Genomic DNA, 24,897 nt, shown 5'->3' on the forward strand with positions numbered 1-24,897 from the left:
ATATGGTGTAGCACATTGATTGATTTGCATATATTGAAGAATCCTTGCATTCCTGGGATAATCCCCACTTGATCATGGTGTATGATCCTTTAAATGTGCTGTTGGATTATGTTTGCTAGTATTTTGTTGAGGATTTTTGTATCTATGTTTATCAGTGACATTGGCCTGTAGTTTTCTTTCTTTGTGACATCTTTGGTTTTTGTATCAGGGTGATGGTGGCCTCATAGAATGAGTTTGGGAGTATTCCTCCACCTGCTATATTTTGGAAGAGTTTGAGAAGGTAGGTGTTAACTCTTCTCTAAATGTTTAATAGAATTCTCCTGTGAAGCCATCTGGTTCTGGGCTTTTGTTTTTTGGAAGATTTTTAATCACAGTGTCAACTTCAGTGCTTGTGATTGGTCTGTTTATATTTTCTATTTCTTTCTGGTTCAGTCTCGGAAGCTTGTGCTTTTCTAAGAATTTGTCCATTTCTTCCGTGTTGTCCAATTTATTGGCATATAGTTGCTTGTAGTAATCTCTCATGATCCTTTGTGTTTCTGCAGTGTCAGTTGTTACTTCTCCTTTTTCATTTCTAATTCTACTGATTTGAGTCTTCTCCCTTTTTTTCTTGGTAAGTCTGGCTAATGGTTTATCAATTTTGGTCATCTCCTGAAAGAACTAGCTTTTAGTTTTATTGATCTTTGCTATTGTTTTCTTCATTTCTTTTTCATTTATTTCTGCTCTGATCTTTGTGATTTCTTTCCTTCTGCTAACTTTGGGGGTTTTGTTGTTGTTCTTCTTCTTTCTCTGATTGCTTTAGGTGTAAGTTTAGGTTATTTATTTGAGATCTTTCTCATTTATTGAGGTAGGATTGCATTGCTATACACTTCCTGCTTAGAACTGCTTTTGCTGCATCCCATAAGTTTTGGGTGGTCATGTGTTCATCGTCATTTATTTCTAGGTGTTTTTTGATTTCCTCTTTGATTTCCTCAGTGATCTCTTGGTTATTCAGTAGTGTATTGTTTAGCCTCCATGTGTTTGTATTCTTTACAGATTTTTTCCTGTAACTGATATCTAGTCTCATAGCATTGTGGTTGGAAAAGATACTTGATATGATTTCAATTTTCTTAAATTTACCAAGGCTTGATTTGTGACCCAAGATATGATCTATCCTGGAGAATGTTCTATGAGCACTTGAGAAGAAAATGTATTTTGTTATTTTTGGATGCAATGCCCTGTAAATATCAATTAAGTTCATCTTGTTTAATGTATCATTTAAAGCTTTTATTTCCTTATTTATTTTCATTTTGGATGATCTGTCCATTGGTGAAAGTGGGGTGTTAAAATCCACTACTATGATTGTGTTACTGTCAATTTCCCCTATTATGGCTGTTAGCATTTGCCTTATGTATTGAGGTGCTCCTATGTTGGGTGCATAAATATTTACAATTGTTATATCTTCTCCTTGGATTGATCCCTTGATCATTATATAGTGTCCTTCTTTGTCTCTTGTAATAGTCTTTATTTTAAAGTCTATTTTGTCTGATACGCAAATTGCCACTCCAGCTTTCTTTTGATTTCCATTTGCATGGAATATCTTTTTCCATCCCCTCACTTTCAGTCTGTATGTGTCCCTAAGTCTGAAGTGGGTCTCTTGTAGACAGCATATATACAGGTCTTGTTTTTGTATCCATTCAGCCAGTCTGTGTCTTTTGGTGGGAGCATTTTGTCCATTTACATTTAAGGTAATTATCGATATGTATGTTCCTATTCCCATTTACTTAATTGTTTGGGGTTTGTTATTGTAGGTCTTTTCCTTCTCTTGTGTTTCCTGCTTAGAGAAGTTCCTTTAGTATTTGTTGTAAAGCTTGTTTGGTGGCGCTGAATTCTCTTAGCTTTTGCTTGTCTTAAAGCTTTTAATTTCTCCATTGAATCTGAATGAGATCCTTGCTGTGTAGAGTAATCTTGGTTTTAGGTTTTTCCCTTTCATCACTTTAAATATGTCCTGCCAGTCCCTTCTGGCTTGCAGAGTTTCTGCTGAAAGATCAGCTGTTAACCTTTTGGGAATTCCCTTATATGTTATTTGTTGTTTTTCCTTTGCTGCTTTTAATATGTTTTCTTTGTATTTAAATTTTGAAAGTTTGATTAATATGTGTCTTGGTGTGTTTCTCCTTGGATTTATCCTGTATGGGACTCTCTGTGCTTCCTGGACTTGATTGACTATTTCCTTTCCCATGTTAGGGAAGTTTTCAACTATAATCTCCTTAAGTATTTCTCAGTCCCTTTCTTTTTCTCTTCTTCTTCTGGAACCCCTATAATTCGAATGTTGGTACATTTAATGTTGTCCCACAGGTCTCTGAGACTGTCCTCAATTCTTTGCATTCTTTGTTCTTTATTCTGCTTTGTGGTAGTTATTTCCATTATTTTATCTTCCAGGTCACTTATCTGTTCTTCTGCCTCTTTTATTCTGCTATTGATTCCTTCTAGAGAATTTTTAATTTCATTTATTGTGTTGTTCATCATTTAACCTCTATTTCTTATAAACATCTAGTGAATCAACAATTATAGCCTCCTTAGCACATGTTTACTTCATGTCAGTCAGCTAACTTCTCATGTGGGCATAATGAGGGATTTTAGTTTTGGTTGAAACTAAATATTTTTACATAAACAATCATGAATGAATACATGAATAAGAACAATTTTATTCATTTTTATTAAGTAAAATTTACATACAATAAAAAGGAAGAGATATCAGTTGTAGAGTTTGGGTTTTGGCAATTTTCTTGCAACAACCATCTCAACTGTAGCACATTTTCATCTTACCTCCACAAGAAATATTCCTTGTGCCCGTTCCTATTTCACCTTCTCTTCCCATACCCATTAAGCCATGGCCTATTTTATTATCATTACAGATGAGATTTGGTTTTTTCTAGACTTTCATATGAATGGAAACATGCAGTATATGATTTTTTCTGTCAAGTTTCTGCCCCTCAGCATAATGTCTGAGATTCATCCATGTTGTTATATATATCAGGAGATTGTTCCTTTTACTGTTGAGCAGTATTCCATTGTGTGAATACACCACAATTTGTTTTTTTATTAACTTGTTGATGGATGTTTGGGTTATTTCCAGTTTGGGGCTATAATATGTGAAACTATTTTAGTTTTTAAAACCCTCATATTTTAATGAAGTTGGCTGAGTTAATAACTCTTATTCAAAAGTATTTCCCCTTATGCCTCTAGGATATTTTTCCATCACTGTCTTCCATCAGAGTTGTTGAGACGTCTGATACCATTTTAACTATTGTATTGTTTCTCTATAGGTAATCTATATGGTTGTTTTTGTTTTCTCTGTAAGATTTTAGAATTTTATTTGTATCTTGAGGTTCTAAATTTCCACCAGTGTGTTCTGTGGTATATATATCCTGGGTAATTTCCTTAGCTTCCTCTTCCAATTTACTAATTCTCTCCTCAGCTGTGTTTAATCAGCTGTTTAACTCCTCTATTACCTTTTTACTTTTAATGACTATATTTTTAAATTTCTACTACTCTCTGGTTATTTTTAATCTATCTTTTAAAAGAATGATTTTATCCTTTTTTATGTTTTTAAGTGCTTTTAAATTTCTTTAATTTTAACATACTTATTTTATACTTTATATCTGACAATTTTTATTATCTGAAGCTCTTGGAAGTCTAATTGGACTGTATGTTTCTGCTGGTGCTCACTTTTTGGTGGATTATTTTCATGTGTGTTTTGCAATTTTGGATTATGTGCTCACAATTGGCATGGCTTTATCACAGAATTCTGGTTGGTCTGGGTTGAAGTTGTGTCCCTCCAGACAGCTTTTACATTTACTTCTTTCCAGCAGCCTATAAGTATTGTAAGCTCAAGACTGCATTTATTTTAATATATTGACTACCAGGCAGCATAAGTTCAAACCCCAAACTAGAGTCAGAACAGCGAAGTACCTTTTTTTTTAACTCATGTAGAACCCAGGCCAAATAAACTTTCTTGTTGTCTCTAGGTAGATTTTGATTATTTCACACTCTCACTGAGGGACTAGTCCATCAAGCATTTTGGCTTTATGCAAGCATCTCAGTTTCAACTTCCTGCCTTACACAGGGTAAATGACCCCCACCCTCACCCCCATGCCCATTAAAACCTAAGTCCCTGGCTTTTTGCAATTGGCAAACACATTCTTGTCCCTGGTCTCCTCCCCTACGTGGCCAGCTTATTGTTACTTTCTTGCAAGGGAGGCCTACAGGGAACTCAGGTAGGAATCGGAATCTGAGCCTGGAGGGGAATACCTAGCTCCCAGGAGGCTGAGTGCTCAGCCTACAGCAGATTCTGGCTGGACCTCAAAGGATGAAGCCCAAGGCTCCCTATCTGTCCACTTTTGATGCCTTCACTCATTCCATTTGTAGTGAAGTTGTCCTTTACTCCCCTCTTCCCTTCATCCTACATTGGTCTTTTGAAAACAGCTGGGCCAATTTTTACTGTGTGTCTTTCTGACTCCAGCATATTTACTGAAAAATAAATGTGTCGTTTTATACCTCTCAAACCACACACAGCAGAACCATTTGCTTAGATTTCATAGCACAAGGATATATACATTAGAGCTTCAAAGTGTCAAGATTAAAACTGGGGACTCATGGTTTATCCATCTCAGCTCACACCTCCATTCTTCAGAGTGTAGGAGCCCCTGCTCAAGCCCCAATTCTCAGAACCATGTGTCAGAGCAGTAAGCCAACCCATTTTCTGACCCACTGGGATAGCCAGTATGAAGAACAGTCCTGAACCGAGAGTCCTTGACCAAATGCCAGCCATGAGATTCACCTTAGTCAGGTGATCTTCAGCTTTTTCCTGGGGTCTAAAGCGGAGTCCCACTACCCTGCTGCCCTCCATCTGGCCTCCCTCTGGGCCCTGCTTGCTTTTAGTAGATTCATGCTCTGAGAAAATGTTTTTCTTGAGTAACCCCACTGCGTAGATGTTCTCAGGGTACCTTGCTGGGAAGCAAGTGAGAATCAGGTTCTCAAGTCAAACCACAACCCAAGCTGCCCTTTCCAAGCTGAACTTAGCACACTGTCTTAACAAAGCTCTTTTCCTTAGAAAGAACTTTGGAGCCAGACAGGCCTGAGTTTAAATCCCAGTTCGGCCACTGACCAGTAGTTATTAGGCATGTGATTTAACCTCCTTGAGCCTTTCTCATCTGTAAAATGGAGATGGTTAAACATAGCTCAGGGCTCTTGTAAGAAAACAAGATGAAGGGTGTCTCCTGCCCAGCGCAAAGTAGAGTAGAGGCCCACAGGCGTGAGTTCCCATCTTCGTGACTTTACCAGCCAGGCCAGAAGTTCTGGCTACACAGCTGAGAGACTCCAGGTTTGAAGCCTGGGATCTGATGGCCTGTTGTGCATGTTGGGTGGGTACTGGGTGTTTGCTGCACAGAGTATTCTGCATGGGGCCAGGGGCTCTGTGGGAGCCCAGCCAACCAAAAATGAGCTATTCCAGGCCTTGTGTACGTTGGAGGTCACAAGGACACCCACGCCCGGCCACGTCAGGTTTTGAGCATGGGTTGCTCATGGCCCTGCTGAATTTTGCAAAGGAAAGGAAAGTTCCTTTGGGCTGTGCTTTTGACCTTTGAGCGTGTTATCTTCAAAGCCATAAACCTGGTCCGCTGGATTATAAAAGTAGCTCATTCTAACACGTTCGCCCTGCAGCCTGCTCCTTGCCGTCCAGCACACACCCACGGTAACCAAAGGCCACCACCATGACAAGGGACCAGAATGGAACCTGGGAGTTGGAGAGTAATGACAACTTTGAAGGCTTAATGAAGGCTCTGGGTAAGGGGGTTGCCAGAGGTGGGAAAGGGGGAGGAGGTGGGAAAGGGAGAGGGAGGGCACTGTGGAGCTCCCCAGACCTGTGTGCAAGCCTCACTCCTCGCTCTTTACCAGCTGTGTAATATCAGGCAAGTCACACTCATTCTCTGAGGCTCAGATTCCTCATCGACAAGTTGGGAGCAATAATAAATGAGGTTATGTCTAGAATGTCCTTGGCGTACAGAAAAGATTCACTGAATGGGGGAGGCACACACACGCATATGTGAGGAAAGCCAGACTTGAGAGGAAAATGCAGTAGCTCCCCTGCCTTGTGATTGCCATCTCTTAGATAACAAGTTGGATCTGATATGATGCACAAATGACCCCTGCATTGCTCTTTCATTAGTCTTGTAGTGGAGAAGCACAAAAAAGAGTAGATAACAAATCTCTCAGCCTAGAGAAAATCAGGCTAGGAAAGGCTTTCATCATATACATCAAACAACTCACTGCTCACCTGACTTCTGAACTAGGCTCCAAGCCAGGGGCTCCATCACCATGTGTCCTGAGTTGACTCTCCTGTGGGATCTCTTGTGGGGCTGGCAGAAAACACACAAAACCAGAGCAAGTGGGCCCACAGAGGGGAGCTCACTTTTGGGGGCAGATATTATAGGCCAGGCCCCGGCAAGGAGCATTGGCTGCCTGTCCTTATTTCTGCAATGACCTCCTGATCACCTTTTCTAGCTTTAGATCTCTCCGCATAGGGAGTTCCCAGCTGGAACTTCTCTACGTGAAGCATGAGAAAAAATGGCTGCGGGTGCGATCTGAGGCCCAATAATTTGGATGTGATGATGGGAAGTCTCATCAGGAATGGGAATTGTGGGTTTTTCTGTGCAATTCACTTCTAGCTTGATGACACTTCCACCGTGTCAACAAACAAGGAGAGCTCATGTGACATGTTTTGCAATTTACAGAGGTTGGAAATTTCTTCATGTACTTTAGACATGTTTACAACACTGGATAGCTTTTTTTCCCCTCCTGGCTACAGAATGTTACCAATATACTTGGGAGAGGGGGGAGGAGACAAAAATCCCCGTATCAGAACCCTAACCCTGTCACCCCTGCTTTTAGCACCCTGAGTGAGACTAGAAATGGAATCCTGCTTCCATACGTGAGTAAATGGGCTGGAAATGAGCTCAGAACTAGAATTCTGAACAAGATCATACAGAAGAGGAAACAAAACCAGTGGGCCAGCTGAGGCTTTCTCTCTGACCTTGACCAATATTTTAACCTTTCCGCACCAGTCTCCTCATCCACCAGATAGAGAAATAACACCAGCCTTGTTTCTCCAGATGATGTTAGTGGTTGTTTTGAATGATTGAAAGTACTTTAACAAGAGCTATTTGGTGGTTTCAAGCTTTCAGCAGTGAGCTGAACAAGCCCAACTCAGGGAATATAATAAGAAAGCAATTTTGTGTCCTTTGTTGCTTATTCTTAAATTATATAAAGTCCTATGGTGGCTTTAGGTACAAAATCGAGTCTCAGTTTAGTTTTCGGCTGTACAGGGTGGGCCCCTGGAGCCCCTCTTTCTAGTCTTAAGGTGAGAGGCAAGCACTCCTGTCACCATCCCCTATTCCTTCTGGGGGATGCCGGGATGCAGGGCACCCTGTCAGCTCTGTGCAAAAAAATCCTCTTCCTAAAAGCAGCCTTCCTCTGGACTCTTTCACACCCACTTACACCCTTCTTGTGCAGGAGGGGTGCGTGGATCGTGAATGTGATGTTTGGATGTCTCTGTCCAGGAGGTTTTGGAGGGAGTGGCCTTTCCAGTTCTCCTTGGTATCGGACACCTCTTATCTCAGAGCTACAGTCATGACTTCCAATTCAACAACTTAACTACATTGATTTCACTCTAATGAGCAAACGGGTTGACCCCTTTGTACGAGTCTCTGCAGTGGAGAGGGGTGGGCTCCCACTTTCCTGATGGAGATTAACACCATAGGCGGTGGTACTAGCTAAACCCAGATTGTGGATGTGCTTGGTGCCTCGGTTTACCCAGCTGCTAATGGCCTACAGTATCCCAGGAGCTTGCCCCAGCTTGAATCCATGAGGCTCTGTGCAGAAACGACTCAGCCAGAGTCACCTTCCCACCGTGGAGATGGGACATCTGACCCCTCTCACCTGCGCATGGGGACACAAGTGGGGCAGACAGGCACTGGGACACAAGTGGGGCAGACAGGCACTGGAGACAGGTCTCAAGGGCTCAGCCAGAAGCAGCCGGGTGGGGCTGCCTCCCACAATTAAATCTGCTGAAAACAACCCAGCAGGAACTTCCCTGGTGGCCCAGTGGTTAAGACTCTATGCTTCCAATACAGGGTACGTGGGAACTATGCCATGTGGTGTGGCCAAAAAAAAAAAAAACCAAAATGCAACCCAGCAGATCTGTACAATTTCCTCCACATCCACCCCACAAGACAGGGGTTGCTTTCCCAACACTGACAAGTCAGTGAAGCTTGTCTTCTTGCCCTTTTGAGCGCAAAGCCCTTCGCATTTGGGAAAAACATATGTGGAGATCCTCCCAAATCCCCGGATATGAAAATATCACTAAGTATAACTCCATTCCCTGCCAAAGAGCTGTCTCTTTCTTAGATGTTAATCCCTAGCACCAGGGAGTCGGCTTTCTCTGTGGGCCTGGCGGCTGGTTCCCTAGGAAGGAGATACTCCTGTCGAGAGGTGGGTCTGGGGACAAACTGTCTTTGTTCCCAGTTGGTGACTCACTCCACCCCCCGCCTCCCCACATGACCTGGCTGCCAGCCTCAGCAATGACACATCAGGGCAACCTTTGGGTTTGCCCCAAATTTTCAAAGTCATTCGCTGTTCAGAGAATGGGTGACAAGGGTAGATTGTACCTCCTCTCCTGCCTTCTTAGATCTCGTGTTTCCTGAGACCCTAGACTCTTTCTTGGCAGTGAGGAGAGCAGCTGGTGAACTCCCCTACCCTGAGGAAGCTGTCATGCCCTGAGGTCCTCCTTCAGCTTGGATCGGGGAGTCAGGGAGTGGAGGATTGGTCTTCAACCTAAAGGGCAGACCTCTCAAAGTGAGGTCCCCGTGCTGTGAAGGAACACTTGGGGAGAGTCCATCCACTCTGCCCCGGAGTGAGGCCAGCACTGCACGTACCTGGGGATCATTCAGCTTCTTCACCAAAGCTTTAGACGACGCCCGTGGAAGCCAGGGATGGCGCCACCTGCAGCAGGCCCGGGCCCAGCCTCTGTTCTCAAGGAGCTCAGACTGGTGCAGGGAGTCAAGCTATAGCTGTGTACAAATTGCATTCCTGTTCTCTATTATAGTGTGATCAATCACCCCCAAAACGTGGTGGCTTGATTTTATTATACAGTGGTTTTATCATCGTCTCTCATAGTTATGGGAACTGACCAGGTTCACATAGGGGGTTCTTGCTAGGAGGCTCTCATTCCATTGCGGTAGGACAGTGGCTGGGGCCAGAGCCATCTCAAAGGCTTCTGGCTCCCGTGTCTGACAGTTGGTGCTGGCCAGCCACTGAGACCTCAGAAGGGGCTGTGGATATCTACACATGGTGACCCATGTGGCCTGCGTTTCCTCATAGCACTCTGGTTGTGCCTAAAGAGACAGGAGGCAGCAGCTGAATGACCTTTTATAACCCAGACTCAGAAGTCACACAGCATCACTTCCGCCATATTCTATTGGTTGAAGCAGTCATGAGCCCACCCACATTCAAGGGGAAGGTACATAGACCCCGCCTCTCAAAATGTCAAAATCCTATTGTAAGAACAGCCTATAGGATGAGAGGTGGTGGTATTGCAGCCATTAAAGAAAGTATAGTCTGCCACAGATGGGACAGTGCGTGATTCTGTCTCTTGGGCCTGAAAGGGCTATGGTGACAATAGAACAATGGTGACCGGAAGTGTGTGCGCTGAATGGTGATGGATGGTAACTAGACTTGTGGTGGTGATCACTCTGCAGTCTATACAGATGTTGAATTATGATGCTGTACACCTGAAATGTACATAATTTTTTAAAACAGTGTGTGTGGCAGTGAGGGTGGAGGGAGCTACAATAGATGGATCATTGACGGTTTCCTGAGTACTTCTGGGTGGGGTTTTGAAGGAAGGAGAGGAGTGCTCTACACAAGGATAGAGTCGGGTCTGGACCTGTGAGCATGTGCCAAGGTCAGGCTGATGAGGATGTGGGCGGCCAAAGGAAACAGAAGCCATATTACCAGGGAGTGAAGTGCAAGGGCGGCCGCAGGGGTAAGAAGAGTCAGAAAGGTACCAGGGCTGGATCTTGAAGCAGTGTGACACCATGTGTGATCATCACCCAAGGACATCAGGTAAGGAGAGGGTCCTGGGAAGAACTGTGTACAGAGGAGAGAAGGGCCATGATCACACTGACAGCCAGGGCGTGAATAGATCAGCAGAGACAGTCAGAGAACTGAAGGAGGAAGTGGCTGCAGTCGTCCTGGGAAGACGCGAGAGCAGTGTCAAGGAGGGTGTCCAAGGGGTTGTCCATAGCAGGAAACTGACTAGATTTGGTAACTAAGTGGAGAAGAAGCAGGGGGTGAGTCTAAGAAATAAAACCCCATCATGTAACTTTAATCAGGAAGACAGGAATGTATAATGGAAGGCATCTGTTCCAAAAGTACTCAGGGACTACCCTGGTGGTCCAGTGGTTAAGAATCCACCTGCCAATGCAGGGGACACGGGTTTAAGCCCTGGTCCGGGAAGATCCCACATGCCGAGGGGCAACTAAGCCCGTGCACCACAACTACTGAGCCCGTGTGCCACAACTACTGAAGCCCGCGCGCCTAGAGCCCGTGCTCTGTAACAAGAGAAGCCACCGCAATGAGAAGCCCGTGCACCGCAACAAAGAGTAGCCCCTGCTCGCCTCAACTAGAGAAAGCCCACGCGCAGCAATGAAGACCCAGCACAGTCAAAAATAAATAATAAATAAATAAATAAAAATACTCAGTTAACATTAAACTTAGACATATTTTAGGAAATCTTTGTTCAATAATTTGTAACCATTAGGAAAAATCCAGTTCTCTTAATTCACAAAAGAGGGTGGGGATCATCTTCTATGAAGAGCATCTTTTCATTGAAATCAACATGTACAGATTTAAAAGAGCAGTGGCGGGGCTTCCCTGGTGGTGCAGTGGTTGAGAATCTGCCTGCTAATGCAGGGAACATGGGTTCGAGCCCTGGTCTGGGAGGATCCCACATGCCATGGAGCAACTAGTCCCGTGAGCCACAACTACTGAGCCTGCACGTCTGGAACCTGTGCACCACAACAAGAGAGGCCACAATAGTGAGAGGCCCGCACACCACGATGAAGAGTGGCCCCCGCTCCCCACAACTAGAGAAAGCCCTCGCACAGAAACGAAGACCCAACACAACTAAAACATAAATAAATAAACAACTGTGGGGTTTAAAAAAAAAAAAGAAAAGAATTTAAAATTAATCAATATAATCATAAATAGCATGTAGGTCAAATAATAAAAAGAAATAAAGAGCAGTGGCTACTGCAAAAAGTCCTAGTGGGTCTCTGGAAAATTCTACCAGGAAAGCGGTAACCTTAGAGGCTGAAGTCAAGCAGCGGCCACCTGAGTGGTCTTTGCTGGGAAATTTTTCCTAATTACCCACAACGTTCAAAAGCCTGTCCTGACTGTAAGGGGCCAAAGTGTAACATCAGAGGTGAGCGCATGCACAAAATGTTCTCAGGCCGTGATAAGATCGTGCTAGCATGAGCTTTCTATACATTGTGTCATTTAATTAATTCAGTTTCAACAAATGCCTTGAGCACCTATGACATGCCAGGAAGAGCTCTAGGCATTGGTGAAGCGGTGGTAAATGAGGCAACATGTTCCCTGCCCTTGCGGAGTGGGCACGCTAGTGGGAGAGAGACAGGGTAATAGTTTAAGACTCTTTGGGTAGTGGTAAGTGCTTTAAAGAAAATAAAAAGGAATTCTTGGGTGGAGAGTGATGGGTGGTCAGGGAAGGTTGTCTGAGGAGGTGACATTGGAGCCGAGGCTTGAATGCTGTGAAGTGTTGTTCCGGGCACAGGGCACAGCAAAGGCTGGTGTGTTGGGCGTGTGGTGAGCCCAGGGGTAGGTCAGGCCTTATGATGGGCAGACTTAATCCATCTTATTCATATTCTTTAAGGTTCGCTATGACTACAGCGTGAAGAATGAATCACAGGAGGGCAAGACTAGAAACACGGAGGCCCGTTAAGGAAGCTTCTGTGTTGTTCAGGCAAGAAATGATGATGGTTGGTTTAGGGTGGTGCCCAGGGCTGGAGAAGAGAGGACAGATTCAGTGTATATTTTGATGGTAAAGCTGACAGGGCTTGCAGATAAAAATGAAGCGAGAGGAAATGGAAGAAATGAAGACGGCCCCCAGGCTTAGGCCTGAATAGCTGGGAAGGCTGTGGCCCTATCAGCTGACATGGGGAAGACATGGTGGGGAGTGAGTTTGGACAGGGGTGCCAGACAGGCGGGAATGTGTTAAGAATTCTGATTTACATCTTTTGATTACAGATGCCCATTACCCATCCAAGTGGAGTATTAAAATTGGCATGTTGATATAAGATCTAGAGCTTAGGGTAGAGCCAGGGATAGAGCCAAAGGAATGCTTGCCATTTTAAGGAGTGAGGAATCTGAAGGTCAGGGAAGTGAAGGAACTTTCCTGGGATCACTTGTGGCTGGAAACTGGTGTTGCTCAGAGAGGAGCCTGGTCTGCCTGCTTCTAACCCCCAAGCACTTGCCATAGCTCGGTTCCAGGTGCAGGTGCTAAGCGTGGGGTTAGGGGAGGGGGAGCTTCGTGCTGAGCAAAGTTCATCAGGATGGGGACCTCCGAAGCAGGCAGGCAGGACCCTCAGATACATTGCAAGAGGGTCACTCGGAGTCCCTGGGTAAAAATGAATGAATGAATACATGAATGAATGAATGAATGTCTGATTAGCCAATGAGGAGTTAATTTCACGGCATTTGGATTCCTGCCAGTGCTCACAAGTCAATAAAGTTGGACACTGGCCAAAGACTTTGCTTGTGTGGCATCTAGTTGGACCTTCAAACAGGGACAGTGCTGTAGGTGGGAAAAGCCCAGGTGAAGATAAGTTTGGTCCCTTCCTATGGGTCTCCCCTGGCGTGTAGTGGCAGCTTCTCCTCCTCGACCCCCATCCCAATGGTGCAGACTAGATTATGTAGGGGGGGAGGTGAAAAGTACAAGGGGAGCAGGGAGGCACCCCAGGGTCTCCAGCCTGCCTCTGCTGGCTAGGGAAGGGTTTGAATGCATTTGGAGGTGTCCCTGAGGGTAAGAGAGAAGGAGGCAGGAAGGGGCAAAGACAGTTCCTCTTTCCATGGATTATCTGGAGGGGGAAATGACATGGAAAGACGGAGAAGATTGCTCTTCCACTCTGCTTCTCACAATGCCTGAGTGCTGAGGATTTGTGAATTAAGGAGTTCAGGTTCGAAGCCCGTGGAAGCTGCACTTAGAATGGGTTCCAGGTTTCATAGGATGAAAATGTGTGTATTTCTGCTCTTTAATTTACAAATCGCGTCTACCCTTTTAGGCTACAACTTTAGCTTTTTCCACAAGCATATTACAAAGCATTTTAATGTTGAGTAGCATACTCATATTTCAACTTTATGGCCTGCATTGTTCAAAATGCAGTTATGAAAAGTATGCTTTAATAAAGTCACTTCAGTGTTTTCGCTTTTTCTTCTGCAGCAGCTATAAGCCATATATATCATTCAGAAATAGCTTGCCTTTGTACGTTTTCCTCTGAGATAGAAATTCATTTCACCTGGCTATAAATCAGGCTCAGAGATACCTTTAATCCAGAAAAGCAGATGAAACATATTTGATAACCCTGGTGTTCAAACACCATACCAGGAAAATAATTTTCCCCGCAAAGTACAAAGAGTAAGTGTTTTTGTAGTCTGTGTGTGTATGCCTGTGTATTCTACAGCTGCAGTTAAACGTTTCCTTTTGATTAGAAATATCACAAATCCACCAACAGAATGTTTGGCTTCCTTCCTTGGGGCGGAGCAGAGGTGACATGATTAACTAGCCTGCGCCCACAGTGAAGGGTAGCCAAGAGGCCAAGCCATTTTTCAACCCAGAGAAGAAACAATGTTTGATTCAATTTGCATAGAGCCCCTAGTAAGATTCCCCGGCTCTGGTCCGAAAGACTGACTGGGGGTGGTGTTTCCAGGACAAACCTCTTCTCTTGGCAGTAGACATTTTTAGCTATGATCTACCTCTCTGGGCAACCAGGGACAAGCAGTAATTTCCATTTGGGGAGACTTAAACACAATGTGTTTTAGTGGTGAACAATAAACAGAATGTGTTTGTAGGCAAATTGCCAGGAGTGCTGTCCTAGCTGGGCAACTCTGAACCAGCCACTTAAATTCTCTGGGCTTTGATTTCCACATCTGTGGAGTGAAAATAGACTTGCTCTCTGAAGACCACTTAAATTTAGACTTCTAAATTTCTCTGTAATTCCCAATTCTTCCTTAGTACAGTTGACCCTTGAACAACAGTGGGGGCGGAGGCAGCAGTGGTGTGTTAGGGGCCCTGCTCTCCGTGCAGTCAAAACTGCGTGTAACTTATGGTTGGCCCTCCGTATATATGTGGTTCCTCCATATCCGTGGTTCTGCATCCATGGATTTAACCAACCGCAGATGGTGTAGTTCTGTAATTACTATTGAAAACAATCCACATGTAAGTGGACCCGTGCAGTTCAAACCCGTGTCTTTCAAGGGTCAACTGCAGTTTTGCCTGGTGCCCTCCCCTCCGTTTCATCTGGTTAACTCATGACCTGTGGTTTTCTTTCCTCAACTCCTAACTGTGTCTCCAGCATGGTTTAGCACAGCCTAAACTTCTCCTCACTCAGCACAGAGGGCTAGAGCAGGAACTAAAGTCGTTTCTACCCTTTGGTCAACCTATGGAATGAGGAAACCAGTCCATGCAAAAAAAAGGTTTGGCCAGGCTGGATTAAACGTCCATGTGACAGGCCAGGGCTATGTGACGAGGAAGGGGGTAGATCAGCCACCATTCTGACTGTTTCTTCAGAGTCCAGGACACTTGGGCTGCATGGAATGGCAGATGGCTGTGGAGATGCATAAACATGACCTGAATATTTCACTCTGGACTGAATGCCGATCTGACCACTGTTTGACCAGAGGGCAAAAGGCCAAGGAGTGGAGGCCAATGTGCATCAAATACCCCCCAGCTCCTCGGCACTGTGTAAAGCATTTTTGCCATTATTTTAACTGAATCCTTACATAAATAACCCTATGAGATAAGCTTTCTTTTCCCCATTTTACTGTGAGAAACAGGCTCAGAAAGGGAAAGTGACTTCTCTGAGGTCACAAAGCTGGGAGATCAGAGACAGGATTTATGCCTGGATCTGACCCTCACTCTTTTATGCCAGAAGTTCTAAACTTTGGCATGCACAGAATCGCTTGGAAGGCTTGTAAAAACAAGAGGGGCCCAACCCCCGTAGGTCTAGGGTGGATCCCAGAATTTACATTTCTAAGAGGATCCCACGTGCTGTGGCTGCTGCCAGCCCAGGGGCCTCACTTTGAGAACCACCATCCTAGACCACGGTGCCCACGTTAACCAAACCATAAGTATCTCCTGAGCTCCTACTGTGTGCGCAGCCCTGGGCCTGGTTCTATGGGGACACGGGAGCAAAGAGACAACATCATCCTTGAACTCACAGGGGTGAGACTTGGAGAAAAAAAATAATAAACCCCATGAAAGAGAGGAAAATGCCAGGTAGTACTCCTGTGGGTTAAACCCTGGGCCTGGAAAGCAGGTGAGGAAGGAGGTAAGAAAGAACAGAACATGCTGGAGCAGGCAAGGCTGGGGCTGGGAGGAGAGGGGCAGGGATTCAGGGACCAGATGTGCAGGGAGTATCTGGAAAAATGCAGAGGGTTCCGAGGAAGCCAGCTTATGAGATCAGGGAGTTGATTGTGATGGTGCCAGCAACTACCGCTTATGGGGCCATTATCACAAGCCACCAGCCACTGGGCAGACCTCTTCACAAACACCATCAAATTTCATCCTCAAAATAGCCTGATGCAATTAGTAATAACTCTACTTATAGCTACTGGCTCTCTGCTGCTTCCAGATCTGGACCCTAGTGTCCAGCGATGGAGCTGAAGTTAGATGTCACCTGGCCCTTTAGGCTGTGTTTCTGGGGCAGAAGGAGAGAAACATGAATTGGAGTGTAACACGTTATCCTCTGCCTAGCACAAGCACATGTTTATACCGACTAGAATGCAGAGAACATTCTTTTGCGGGTTTTAGCAGCTTTAAGGAAGGATTCATTGTGAAGTCAGCTATAGTTGACCACTTGGTCCTGTCTAGTCTTCTCCTTTCCAAACAGGCCAGCAGTTGCCTTAAACAAGGGATATTACCATAATTTCAGGGACCAAATGACAGAGATAAATGCCTCAGAAAGGAGTTTGTCAAACTTTCCTGTATTATGTTCTGTGGAACCCTGGCCAGCTGGAGATCCCAGCACGGAGGGTTCTACAGCCACCTAAGACTGGGAAAGGCTGCATCTTCTGTCCTGCTCTTGGAGTTACAAAGCATTTTTCCCAGATTAAAATCTCTGTGAAATTCTTCAGTATAGAAAGCAGTCAGCCTGTCTTGGTTTTAATTGCTCATTTCTCAAACTTAGCTGATCATGAGCTCCCCTTTAAAAAAATTTTTTGACCACCAGTCTTTTATAGGCTGAGTCCATGGCAAATACAATGGGGCACCCTGGGCTCTATGAATGCTGGCCTAGATGCCTAGAAGGGTTCACAGCAGCAGAGAGAGCATTTATCTACCCCTATGCCCTGGGGCCTGCAGGCTGTGTGGCTTGGACCTGCCCCGGTAGAATTTTTTTTTTTTTTTTTGGCAGTATGCGGGCCTCTCACTGTTGCGGCCTCTCCCGTTGTGGAGCACAGGCTCCGGACGTGCAGTCTCAGCGGCCGTGGCTAATGGGCCCAGCCGCCCCGCGGCATGTGGGATCTTCCCGGACCGGGGCACAAACCCATGTCCCCTGCATCGGCAGGCAGACTCTCAACCACTGCGCCACCAGGGAAGCCCCCGGTACAATTTCACATGCCACAAAGCTGAAGCTATCAGAAAATGTCCAGCGTTGGAACGTGGTTGCTCCAGCTCCGAATTCTTGTAGAGCCCTAAGCCTAGAAAACAATTGCTGTCTGGTGGGGGCAGTGTGCATGAGCCCTGGAGAACATAAGCTGCCCCAGAGAGGGCTCGTCCAGCTGGATCCAGAAGCCCCTGTGGCTCCAGGGGAAACGTAGAGTCAGAAGTTACTGGTATCTTGGGCAGCCACTGGAAGTGCACAAACTGGGGTGGTCTGACGTGATGGGATGGGTCAGCCCAGAGCTTGTGGAGCGTGGTGCTGGCCCTGGAGCCAGGCCATCCTGGGTTCAATTACCACCTCTACTGCTTCCTCACTATATAATCGAGGGCAAATGACACAGCCTCTCTGAGCCAGGCTATTCACTGGTAAAATGGAGAATAATATGGTACTTATCTCGTGGGTTTCTTGGGAGAATGAAGTGAGTGAAGCTTCCCAAGGGAGGTTCCACTATGGGACAGCATTCCTGGTTGGTTAAAAGGCATGGCTAAACTATCACCCCAAATACTACCAAAGGTCCACACAGCATGGCCCCCAGAGTCACCTTACCTAAAACTTAGCTCCTAAGTTCCCCCATAAAATTCTTTACCTCTCTGCTTCTACCTTGGTTACCTAAACTCAGAACCTCTATTTTCACCTCCCAGCTTGATCTTCCACACATCCTTCCAATAATCAAACCCTTGTGATTGCTTTCCACCTGTGTAATCTTAGACAAGTCACTTAACCTCTCTGGGCCTCCACGTCATCACCTATACCATGAGGGATTTTGGCGAGCAAAAGGACCTCAGTCCTTGTCTTCTTTGAGGAAAGAATTCAACAAAGAGACCAAGATTGTAAAGTGGGCACAGAGTTTATTAGAAGCACAGTACGTGTGGGAGAGCACACAAGCAGTTTACTTAGGGCAGAAGCAAGTTACACACTCGAAGGAGAAGAGTGGGGCGTCCTTGGGAGCGAGGGGCACGCAGTAGGGGCAGCTTAGGTTGTTAACATGGGGTTAATCTTCTGGGGCTTAGATGAGGGTGACTCCCCTTTTCCTCCCCTATGATTGTGTCATCGGCAGTTCCTTATTTGGACTTCCACCAGGCACCATTCTGAATCCTTCCCCTGAGCACCTAAGCGAAACCCACAGGGGTGGGGATGGGGTCAAAACGGCAATGCTAATGATATTATAATGATATTACAATACGGCCAGGGTTACTAGAGGGAGACTTGAGACCCCCCTCTGTGCATGTGTGGGGCTGAGAAGTCCTCTCTGAAGGCAAGAATGAGGAGGCTGCCAGTGGGCTCCTTTGTCCTTTCATCCAGTCATCAGCCACCTGTGTGCTTCTATCGCACAGACTCCACGGTTTTCATGCGCAGAGTTTCTTGCTCAGATGCTACAAAGTTTCTGTTTTGGATGCCATTCCTCCACGTGTCCTGGCCTCGTGAATTGCAAAACAAGGAGGTGGCTTTGCCTTCTCCCTAATACCTATGCATGAGGAGGCTGTGCTTGGGCCCAACCTTGATTTTTCCTACCTCATGAGGAGTAGGTGCTTAAACAGTAGCTTTCAAATTTCTTAAACCATTGAAGTCTTTCTCCAAACAGCCCCCTGAGAGGAAATCCAAGGTTTAAAACCACCCAGAGATTCAGGGTCTGAGATGAAGCCCAGAAATCTGTAGTTTTTACATCTTCCCAGGTGATTCTGATGGGCAGCCATTGGTGAATTCTTAGACCGGGCAAGTTCTCAACCAACAGTAGTGAACAATAGTTGAACAAAGCACTGGCGTGCACACACCAGCTCAGGCCAACTTGAACCTATTTCTCTTTTCAACTTAGGACACAGGTATAGAATCCTTTTACCTTCTGGGTTGCCTGTTATTACTCGAAATTATTCCCTGACTTTATACAATTTAGAGTCCAAAAGACCAGCCAAGGTCCTTCCTGGATTCTGCTGTGGTCCAAGCATCCAGCTTGGACCTCTTCTTCTTGGTCCTTTAGGAGAAGGCAGGTGATAATGACCAAAGAGGGATTCAGGAAGAAATGTGTCAGAAGGGAAATGGGGAAAGAGGGTGAGGGAAGTGATGCTTGGCTACCAGGGAAGGACAGCAGAAGGGGTGGGGATGCGACCATCGGAGATGTTCATTCTCCGAATTGAAAGCGGCTCCATGAACTGTTGGTAACTGCTGGTCTCACTCATGAGCACGCTAGTATTTATCCCCCACCAGACAGCACACAGTGTGAAGTCTGATCACCTACTACCATAGAGATGAGGCTGGAATTCTCAGAGAAACGGCCCTCGGTGAATCTGAACTCTTCTTACTTTTGAAGTCGTTATTACCTTGGGTTATGAGTGAATCAGTCTCAGTGTTTTTTGAAATCTTCCAGGTAAACTTCCTTTAAAAAAAAAAAATTAAAGATTTATATTGGCACCCGAAGATATCTGGAGAATTCACAGGCATAAAGGAGGTCAAAGGTCAAATATGATTTGGCTGGAGACAAAAAGCTTAATGATGTTTGTAGCAAGGGTAGAAATGTAGCAGTGCCAGTATTATCCTGTTTCTACATCATTTCTATAGGACAGTGACATTTTGGCTTGGGTGACATTTTGTACACAATCAGAGGTTAGCAGGAGGTAGGCTCAGCACTTAGCTTAGGAAGTGAAACACTCTATTGAAGGGCATGTTCCCTTTTACTTACAAATGGTCTCTCAGAAATGAATAAAGATTTTCTTTAAAATATCAAGGCAAAAAAACAGATGTAAATGGAGTAGATGCAGCAAAACCTCGACAATTGTTGAATCTGCATGATGGGTGTGCCGGGTTCCTTGTACTCTCCCCTCTACTTTGGTTTGTTTGAAATCTTTCATAATAAAAATATGAACAATGATTCATCTTTTCCTTAAAAATAACAAAAGAAATGTCTGAGCAAGTGTTTATTAAGTGTCCGAAATATGCCTAAGCTGCGCTGGGGCCATGACTGAGGCAGAGCATCCCCCAGATCTGCTGTAAAAATTGAAGTTTGTAGGTATTCTTCCCTTCAGTGGGCATGAAAAAAAGATCCATCTTTACCCAGGATCTAGACTGGTTATTTTTAAACAGTCTTTTTCCTTTTAAACCACGAAGTCTTCTGTTCAGCAAACTCTTAGGAGGAAACCAATATGTCAAATAGATAGAAGGGAGCTGCTGTGAGGGCAGGGGCATGCGCATGTGTATATGTAGGCGTGTGCGTGTATATATGTGTATGTGCGCATGGGTGTGCACACACTGGGGAGTTGCAGCTCAGGGGTGCTACCTCCCCTCCCACCAGGGCTCCCGAGGAGATGCCCAGGGACCCTGGGTTTCCCGACCATTGACTGAGATGCCCAAAGTGGCCGTGTGCAAGACAGCTCTCGTTTCCCACTTGAGCAAAGAATGTGGCCGGCCTGAGATCTGCATCTCTGGTCCTGTTTGGTCTTGTTAAAGAAGTGAATGCGTCTGGCTGAGCACATCATAACCTCCACAACTCCCTTCGCCAACAGATATAGATTTTGCCACCCGCAAGATCGCCATCCATCTGGCTCAGACGAAGATCATTGAGCAAGACGGTGATAACTTCAAGACAAAAACCAACAGCACATTCCGAAACTATAACTTGGATTTCACAGTCGGGGTGGAGTTTGACGAGTACACAAAGGGCCTGGACAACCGGAATGTTAAGGTACTGACCAGAGTGGAGTTTTCATCTGCACGGTCTTGGTGCAGGGGCTGGCTGTGTAGCTGCACAATGAAAAGATGACAGAAACAACCTGGGAGGCATCAGGAGAGGGGGACCAGAATGGACTTAATGATGCTGGCAATAAGCAAGTATTGAAAGTTTAGTGGGAAGAAGCAGGCTGGCTTCTGCGTGAAGCTTATAAGCCAAGGAGGGATTAAAGGATGCTGACCTCTCCAGGATCCAGGGTAGGAGGCCAAATCATACACCGACATGGGCCTGGCAGGCAAAGCAAAGAGGCCAGGTGGGCTCATAGGGAAGGACGTTGACGGTGCCAGCGGGATAGCATAGCTTCATCCTGGGAGCAGCTCTCAGCAGCAGTCAAGCATTGCCATAGAGGACTGAGGCCTCATGTTGCTAGAATTTTTTTTTTCTTTTCAGGAGCTGTTGAGCATTCATATGTTCTCATATGAACTATCTCAATTTTAGATGATCCCAACTGATTTAATTTGTTTTTTTTTAGGAAAATGCAATGCAAATCACACCAAAAAATCAGTAGACTAGATGAAGTCAGGCTTTCTCCAATCCTAGAAACTCCCATAAATCTCTGGCAAGCTTATGGCTTCAGTCTCAGCCTCACCTTAACTCTCAGGTCATAATCGAGGAAATCCTCCATGCATCAGAAGGCACACTTCTAGCCGCTTGAAGCTTTTGGATGTAGGGAGGCCCCTAAAATGAGCAGGGAACTCTGAGTGCAGAGTGGGGAGTTATCTCCAAGCCCGAGAACTGGAGTCTGCAGAGTAGGCAGGCCCGCATCCAAGGGGCTCTTTGTGAATAAGACAGAGGTTGGTAGCAGCGGGGAGAAGTAGGGCAGTGGTGGGAAAGGTGGGGCCGTCGGCAGGTCCCCTCTCCTCCTGCATCACCTGGTGGTATCACAGCCCAACAGAAATGGGGGAAAATCCAATCTCAGCCGCATTTAAGGATTCCCGCACCCAAATCTTAGCATCTATACAAGAACGCTGGGGGCTGCACAGTCCAGTGCAAGCCCATGTGGTTTATACAGGAGTGGGCAGCTTGAGCCCTTGTGGCACCCACTACCTCTGTGCCAACGCAGCCACCAAGACCTCTGCCCTGGCTCCCAAGCTGAGGACGGCCGGGCTGAGATTCCTGTGCCCAGGTATCCGTGCTCTCAAGCCTGCAGAGGGACACCCTCTCAGAGCACCACAACGAAGCAGGACCCTCCACCCTGCCCTTCCCCTTTCCCCATGAGCCCCACTCCCCCCAGAACCCCACTCTTCTCTGGTGCTTCCAGGAGTTCCTTCCAAGTCGAAGTCTCAACTCTTCCCCCAAAGCTCTGGCTGCTCTCCCGGGGTGGGGAGGAAAAGCTGTCATCATTCTTTGGGGATGATTCTAAAGCCAAAAGAGCTGGACACATTTTATTTCTCAATCAAGTTGTCCCGCCACATTGATTATCTCAGCCAATGAGTCAGGGTTGAATGACGTTTGGGCTCCTTGAAAAGAAAAGTGGGAAATGGAAAGCCCTTTGGAAATGCTTCCATCAAACCAGTCTTGGCAGGAGATGCTAAGCTCCCGAGCTCCGGAACGGCCCCTTGTAAAATCCCGCCCCGAGGAGTTGCTGGATCGGCAAGCTTTTCTGAGCCGTGTGGCTGCGAGGCCAATTCATCAGACACCAGAAATGATAGGAAAATTAGTCTCAGAATTTTTGCAACCGTCTGCTGTTCTAACCTAATCAGTTCCAAATGATCCATTTTCCCCTTGCTTCTCAGTTTGGGGCGTGGGCTATTGAAAAGCAGGTCTGTCCTCTCTGACTCATTTTTTATCGCCTTTGATGGTGGAGAACTCACTCTTACTGAAATAAGTCATGTCCTTTTGGCCCTTCCTGACCCTTAAAGGGTTCCATTTGTTAACACCTAGGCTTCTGCCTCTCCCTTCCATGCTCTGTCCTCTCTGAGTTCCATCCTCTCTCCAGGATCGGCTCTTAGCCCTGCAGAGAGAGATAATCCCCTTTCCCACTTCTGGTGTCTGCTTTGCCTGCAGCAAAAAGCCAGGGCTAACAAACACACACACACACACACACACACACACACACACACACACACACGAGACTGAGAAGTACTCAGACAGAATTTGCCCAGCCTCCAGCAAAGGGCTGTTCCCATGAGAATCACAACACAGAGCAGGTGCCCTTGGCACTACCTTCTTCCTGTAACTTGACTGCAGCCCTTTAGCTGGAGAGGCACGGCAGGGAGTGGGTGAGTCTATCTCTCTGATTACTTTCTGTTGCCTACCCTTGGTGGCACACCCAAGTGCACAAAAATCTTCCGTCTGTGTGCATGTGTGCGCTTGTGTGTGCGTGTAGTGCTCCTCTACTCTTGTCCTCGTATTCTCCAGGACTCCACTTCTTAACTCCTTGGTCACCCTCACGAGCCCCTCTGAAAGAGGGGAGACAGATATTCATTCAATCAACATGCATTAGGTGTCCTTGATGTACAAGACAATATGGGCTGGGGGATTGGAAGACACAGACCTTGCCCAAATAGAAGATGTGAGTCCTTTCTCATCTACGTGGGAGGGATCTCTGGAATATTCCAGACAACATCTCGCTTCCAGAAGAGGAAAGAGAACAACCTATGAATTAAGCTTCTCTAAGACATTACAACCTATGAATTAAGCTTCTCTAAGACATTCGAAACTGTGAGGATTAAGATGGTCCTAAAGGAGGAGGAGACATGTTTTCTTTAGAAAACATGTAGAATTTTACTTTTAAATTAATTTGGGGAATATTAATACATATGCATGCTTTAAAAAAAATTAAACACTAAAAAGTGAAACTTCCTTCCTATCCTGGCCCCCAGCGCCTTAGTTCCCTCCCCAAGGGACAATTACTATTAAGGGGTTTTTTTTGCCTCCTTGGAGAGAACGTGTACAAACATATGCACGCATCCCCATTGCTCCTTTCTTTTATGCACATGGCCCTCCTCCTTGCTTTTTTAACTTAAACTATACACTATGGAGACTGCTCTTCTCTGTAAGTGCAGAACTGCCTTCTCCTTTCAAGGGCTACGGAGCGGGGAGGAACCACACCGTATTTAACCAGCCGCCACTGATGCAATTTATGAGGTTTCCAGGCCTTTGCTGTAACAAACAACGCTGTGATAGGCTGAAGAGTAAAATAAGGAGGAATAAAATTGTACCTAAAATATATAATATGGTCAAGGTCAAATATTGCTTTAGAAACAGGTAGACTTAACAATCTGTAGAAAACAGATATCTACCAAAAAACAGACCTGAAGTGAATTAAAAAAAACCAAAAACACGGGTTCGTTTATCACCAACTGGGCTTGCAAGATAGGAAGGAAAATAAACGCCTGGTCCTTAGCATAATATTGTTCATAGAGGCGTAATATGGTTTGCACATACTTGGAAGAAAACCAACTCACATCAGGATCATCCCCGAGAAAGGGCAGCACCAAGACACCACCACTGCCCGGGTGGGAATGATACCGTCAACCTCACATGCAAGCCTAATGTGGACACAGAGGTGGGTGGCCTTGAAGGACCACTTAGGGATAGTACACATCGTCCCTTGGCAGGTACTAAGACAGGTAAAGTGGGGGGAACAGGAGGAAGAGGAACTGGGGCAGGGTGTGAAATTTGTAAACATGTAAATTTAGTAAGAGGGGTTAGAGCCTCTTGTGGTTCAGCCTCTTGTGGCTTCTCCAACCTGCTGGCCAACTCAGCCTTGTTGTCCAGCACAAGCTCTGCATCTCTGCTGCCTTCCCTGTGCTAATTGATCAGCATTGCTGCCTGGAGGAAACCCAGGACCAGGAGAAGGTCCATCTCCCGGTTCTGGATGACAAGGCTGGCTTTGGAGCAATATGTGCAGCCGCCTGCTAACTAGGTAGCTTCCCTGCCTTTATTATTGCCCTACAGTGGGCAGTCCTCACAATGTGTTTCCTGTAGGGAAAATTCTCAGAAGTAAAATTTCTAGGTCAAAGAGTATACACAATGTTATATTTTGAAAGGTAATGTAAAATTGCCCTGCAAAAAGATTCATACCGATTTATATATGCACCAGCCCCGTATGAGGGTCCATGCTTCTCTGTACCCCCTCCAACCCAGTGTGTTATTAGACTCTTTGATCTTTGATCACAGGATGAATTGTATCTGAAAAACAAACAGACTTCACTTGCATTTCTCTTGTTATAAGGGAGGTTGAAT

At 45.6% G+C, this 24,897-nt stretch overlaps 1 protein-coding gene across 2 annotated transcripts in view; it reads left to right on the forward strand.

Moving 5' to 3' along the window:
• The window catches only part of RBP2 (retinol binding protein 2), a 27,447-nt gene continuing 2,550 nt past the window's right edge, over window positions 1-24,897 (forward strand). Inside the window, exons 1-4 of one of the 2 annotated variants that reach the window (XM_022582611.2) lie at window positions 1-79; window positions 209-280; window positions 5,698-5,820; window positions 20,483-20,661. In XM_022582611.2, the coding sequence (XP_022438319.1) occupies window positions 5,748-5,820; window positions 20,483-20,661 (252 nt within the window). In that variant the 5' untranslated portion in view covers window positions 1-79; window positions 209-280; window positions 5,698-5,747. Of the gene's footprint in view, window positions 80-208; window positions 281-520; window positions 611-5,697; window positions 5,821-20,482; window positions 20,662-24,897 lie in introns of those variants that run through there. The other variant, XM_022582612.2, reaches the window with a different exon arrangement.

The sequence above is a fragment of the Delphinapterus leucas genome, chromosome 4 (assembly GCF_059928025.1).
Source record: "Delphinapterus leucas isolate spDelLeu-1000000601 "Yukka" chromosome 4, BTC_Dleu_Yukka2, whole genome shotgun sequence".
In the NCBI taxonomy this organism is placed as follows: Eukaryota; Metazoa; Chordata; class Mammalia; order Artiodactyla; family Monodontidae; genus Delphinapterus; species Delphinapterus leucas.